The sequence below is a fragment of the Lottia gigantea genome (assembly GCF_000327385.1).
Source record: "Lottia gigantea unplaced genomic scaffold LOTGIsca_204, whole genome shotgun sequence".
NCBI lineage: Eukaryota > Metazoa > Mollusca > Gastropoda > Lottiidae > Lottia > Lottia gigantea.
Genome location: NW_008708425.1, coordinates 34,450 through 39,272, shown reverse-complemented (window position 1 = coordinate 39,272; position 4,823 = coordinate 34,450). Strand labels below are relative to the sequence as shown.

Sequence of the window (4,823 nt, the reverse complement as noted above, 5' to 3'; positions counted from 1 at the left end):
TCGCAGATATATGGGTCTGTAGTTTTTTAATCAGGTTTTGAGCCTTTATTTTTGAAATTGATGGTTAGTATGGACGTCTTCATGCTGTCAAAGAGTTCATGTCTAAAATAAATATTATTGATGGTATCATGAAGATCGTCCTGCAGAATGGGCCAAAACTTGCAGTAGAATTCCATGGGAACCCCATCGATCCCCGGGAATTTGTTTTGAAACCCATTCAATGCTGTAAAAAGTTCTGATTTAGTAATAAGAATATTATTGATTTTTGTTTGTTCTGCTGGCGGTAGACTATTGACCTCGTACTGATCGATGTAGTCCGTTATTACGTCCCTAGCGATGAAGTCGGATGTGTAGAGGGTTGTATAGAAAGATTGAACTGCTTTAAGAATATCTGTTTTATTAGTATGAATTTTGCCGGTGATATCTGAAATTTTATCTAATTGCTTTTTGGAACCAACTTTTTTGTCCAACTCAACTTTTCTAAAAATATCTAAATTTGCTTCATCGCTAGTTTCAAAGGGAGTTTTTGATCGGATTAACGTCCCTTTGTTCATGGTGTTTTGTAACAACTTAATTTCATCGATCAGTCAGCGGTGGATGTTGCCAACGTGATCGTTATTTAGGTCATGAGTATTTTCGATGTCGATCTTTTGGTTCTCTAACTGTAGGAGTTTATCCCTGAGATTTTTTTAGATCGACATCGACTATACTGTATTGAAATGTCTTTGATGTGGCATTTCCCCGTTTCCCACCAAATAAGCTGGTCAGGATAGTCTGGCTTTTGTAACTGCCAGAAGCACCAGAATTCTGTGATTAGTGCGATGTACTGGGGCTCGTCAAGTAGTGTGGTGTTGAGTTTCCACTTGCCTTTACCCCAGCCGCTTGACCCTAGTCCCACTTCCACTGTTAACGATTTGTGGTCGGAGTATGAGATGTTGTTATGTTCTATTTTTTAAGGGAATTTAGATGATGTTTAGAGAGGAGCAGACGGTCGATACGAGTTCCAGTGTCACCCCTGACAAATGTGAATAGTTTAGTTCTCGGATACAAATGGCGAAAGCTCTCATGTAATAAAAAGTCTGACTTGATATCCGAGAGTTTGGAGAGAGCAAGTGGAGGTTGGTTTTTCCACGTATCTGTTTTTGAATCCTTTTGTTTCAATTAAGTTGAAATCCCCAGTAATAATATAGATGTCAGCGATGTTAAAAAATGTACAGTACACTTGATGTGTAGGAATCTACCTACTAATTGAGGGTTCAGGATGGTGTGGATGGGTCCAATGGACTTTTTGTATAAAATGGCAACACCTCTACAGATGGCACTGGGTCCAATGGATCTAACCAGGGTGTAGTCTGAGATAGCCTCAAGATCAAGAATATCTTGGTCCGAGATTGTCCCAGTTTCCTGCAGACAAATGATATCAGTCTGTTAATATATGGTGTAATTTGCCTATGAAGCCTCTATGTATATTTAAAGAAGAAAAAATCATGTTAGGATTTATAAGTACGTTTTTTTAATGAATATATGAAAAGATTTTTTTAAATTACTATATATATATATTACTCATGCCAAACTGTTGATCTAGCCCTTACCTCCACCTGTTTATCTTCGTAAGACATTCCAGTTCGTTCCTTTTTATTCATTTCTTTGGGCGGCCGACAATTTCTTTGGCGGAAGAAATTCAAGCTGTCCTCACAAAGCTTTCACTAGGTTTCGTTTTGTTTCGTTGTTCTCTTTTTCATTTTATACTATCAATTTTTGCACAGTCTGCAAGGCATTCTTGATAGATATCGATTATCTTTCTTATTGTATTTTCTCATTTTTTTTGTACTAATTAAACCTTCATTTTCAGTCAAAATGGCCACTTCCCAACAAACCACCAAGGTTAGCTATGCCGATATTGCGAGTCGGCCAGCTGCTACCATGCAACCCAGGGTAGCAAGGCCGGAATTCTCAAATGTAGTGATAGTGAAGCCAAGCGGGGGCAAAACTTTCGGTAGCACGAAGTCGAAGGTTATCGGCGACTTCATCCGGAAAGAGTGGAAGTATAGCTCTCTTACAGAGGTCAAAGTCCTGGCTAACGGTAACGTGAGGCTGAACTTTGAGTTCCTGGCAGATGAGGTTTATGCTGCCAACCAAACCGCACTGTGTGGGATGAAGGTGGACTCGGCCATGTCCACCTCCAACAAAACGGAACGGGACGCCATAAATGAGTACTCCGAGGGTGAGTTGCTGGAGGACCTTAAGCTTCACAATCACGCAGTAGAGGGGCTTTACCTCTACAAACCTCGAGAGGGCAAGTCCGTTAGGACTGTCCAACTAACTTTCGCCAGCGGGAAAGTACCTAATGGTCCTCTTCCCCTTTTATATTCCAGGTACCAGCTCCACCCACACATCTCCAAGGCACGAAGATGCCAGAAGTTGGGTCATTTGGAGAAGTTCTGTCGAAGCAAAATTTGCTGCGAAAAGTGTGGAGAGGGGCACAAAACCAAGCTGTGCAAGTCCAAGAAGGTTCGGTGCGTGAATTGTCTGAGTGATATCCACTCCAGCAACTCCGTACAATGTCCTTCGTTCCTGTCAAGAAGTGCGGAAATAAGGATACAGCACACCTACAATTTATCCTCCCAAGAAGTTCGCCATCACGTCTCGGCCAACACGGTGTCCGCTGCCCCCAAGCCCGTGGTCGAATGCCCCAAACCGGCCCCGGCTCAAACTCCGAAAGGATTCACGCCGGAGTTTAAGGATGAGACTAATTTTTTTGATTTCTGTTGCAGGTTGGTCGCAGTAGCAATCAGTTCAAGAACCAAGGCTGGTGAAATCAACCCGAAAGACGTCATGGACGCAGTATCCAAAGTATGTGCCGACCACGTCACAAATCAACAACCATCAACCAAGGATACCAAACCAAAGAGGAAGAGATCCAGCACGGCTGTTCCGAAGACCGACGTAGTGGGTCAATCAGTGGAAATAAATCCTCATCCTAAATTACTGCTGAGGGGCCTGATAACAAAAGTTCTGTCAGGATCACCGGTTTCCGATTTTTAGCTCTAAGGTCCCACATTAACCAAAGTTCATAACGCCATTCTCACCCCTTTGCGTCACAGCAGTCCAAAATTTGCCGCCATATTTAAAAAAATAGTGTACTCTTTGCACGATGCCCGTACCAGTAAGTTGGATATTGATCAGCAAAGATCAAAGGGTGACGTCACATTTGTATTTTAACTGCAAAGAAAAAAAAAACATTAAGTAAGTCCTATGATCGTTCAGAAAACGTTAGGTAAAGAATAAATGTTTCATGTTTTATGTATAAACGTAAACGACAGTTATTGTATAATATTATAACGATGCTAATGCAATAAACTTCACTCTATCTAGCTAAAATGGTATAGTGAATAGTCATGGTTCAATACCACAGGTAAGTCATTGACTATACAACTGATTTATTTACATGTGAATAGTCATTTTCGTAATAGAATACTTGTTTTTCTTTTCTTTTTAAACTTCCACCCCTGTATATGAATGAGGAAGTAATATAGATTGTCTAGCTTATATCAAATATATTAGAACCTTAAACTAAAATGGCGATAGTTGTGTTACTGATAGGAATATTAACTCAAACAATATTAGGTATGTTTTTATTGTGGGACTTTGCTTTCAGTTTGTTATCGAAATGTCAATTCTTTTTTTTTTTTTTTTTTTTTTTTTTTTTTTTTCGAAATTTACACACCTTCCTGAGCTTAGACTACAATAGTTGCAGCAACCATTCAATATTCACGAACCTTAGATATAGGCGACGATGTGCATAAATATATTTTGGATCTTTTTTGCAAAACCGGAAGTGCCACAGTTCAATATGAGCAAGAATAGTTAATCGGCTCTAGAAGTCGTATTTTTCGGTCGATTTTCTTTGGGTTTGCATTTTTGGAATCTACTGGCAAAATCTGAAAGAATAGCAGTTTCAAAATTTCAAAATTCGAAAATTTGTCGCAGATATTTTTTTTGCCAAATTTTGCATTTTTTTCATTTTTTTTGCTTTTTGTCTGATTAATCTGAAAAAAATTGAGCAAAGACAGTTAAAGAAAGTAAACAAAATGGTACAGTAAAATTTTCAATTTCACTTCCGGTTTAAACAGGAAATCGATGTTCACTTCCGGTTGAATATCTTCCGGTGTAATTTGTATAGGACAAAAAAATTTATGCTTATAGATAGACAAAGTTATGACAAAAAAACGAAGAAAAAAAAATCCGGAACAGACGTGAAACTTTGGCCGCCATTTTGATTTCCCTGAAACTCTTCGATTTTTATTCAGCCAATTTGGCTGAACCGAATTTCAAAATTTTGGTGTCAAATGAAAGAACATAAAAATTAAGAGAGATCGCAGGAAGCCGATTTTTGAATTTCGATTTTGCTTTTTTGCAATTTGCGATTGAATTTTTTCAATATTTGATGGCGTATATCTCGTGACCTTGACCTTTGATGACCTTGACATTTATAGGGTCAAAGGTCATTGACCTTGGCTATCATTTGATACTTTGACCTTTGACCTCCGACATGTACTTCCGGTTTTATAGCTATCCGTAAAAAGCCAAATTCGCAACTTTGGACTGCTCTAGCACGTGACCTAATTATCCTAGAGGGTTAATTTTTTCGGTTTTCTAATGTGCTTCTCATGCACTTTACATAGATATAGAACAATTGCTTTTTTAAAGCAAAATTGAAATTCGTGATTTTTTCAAATTTGAGTTTAGTTTTACCATATTTGTGTCTTTTTGATCTTCGTGTATGTATATCTTATGACCTTTTCTATGAAGAACCTTGATAT

The 4,823-nt window shown here is 38.5% G+C and overlaps 2 protein-coding genes across 2 annotated transcripts in view; both read left to right on the top strand.

Annotated features, from left to right (window-relative positions):
- Positions 1 to 1,857: 1,857 nt before the first annotated feature.
- Positions 1,858 to 3,045, top strand: LOTGIDRAFT_174589 (hypothetical protein; the record flags this gene model as incomplete). The annotated part of the gene is made up of 2 exons (XM_009053930.1): positions 1,858 to 2,045; positions 2,775 to 3,045. The coding sequence occupies 2 exons, from the start codon at positions 1,858 to 1,860 to the stop codon at positions 3,043 to 3,045; spliced, it is 459 nt and encodes a 152-aa protein (XP_009052178.1).
- Positions 3,046 to 3,578: 533 nt separating this feature from the next.
- The window catches only part of LOTGIDRAFT_174588 (hypothetical protein), a gene marked incomplete at both ends in the record, with an annotated part of 6,323 nt that continues 5,078 nt past the window's right edge, over positions 3,579 to 4,823 (top strand). The window contains one exon of the mRNA XM_009053929.1: positions 3,579 to 3,627. Coding sequence (XP_009052177.1) covers positions 3,579 to 3,627 — 49 coding nt within the window. The remainder of the gene's footprint in view (positions 3,628 to 4,823) is intronic.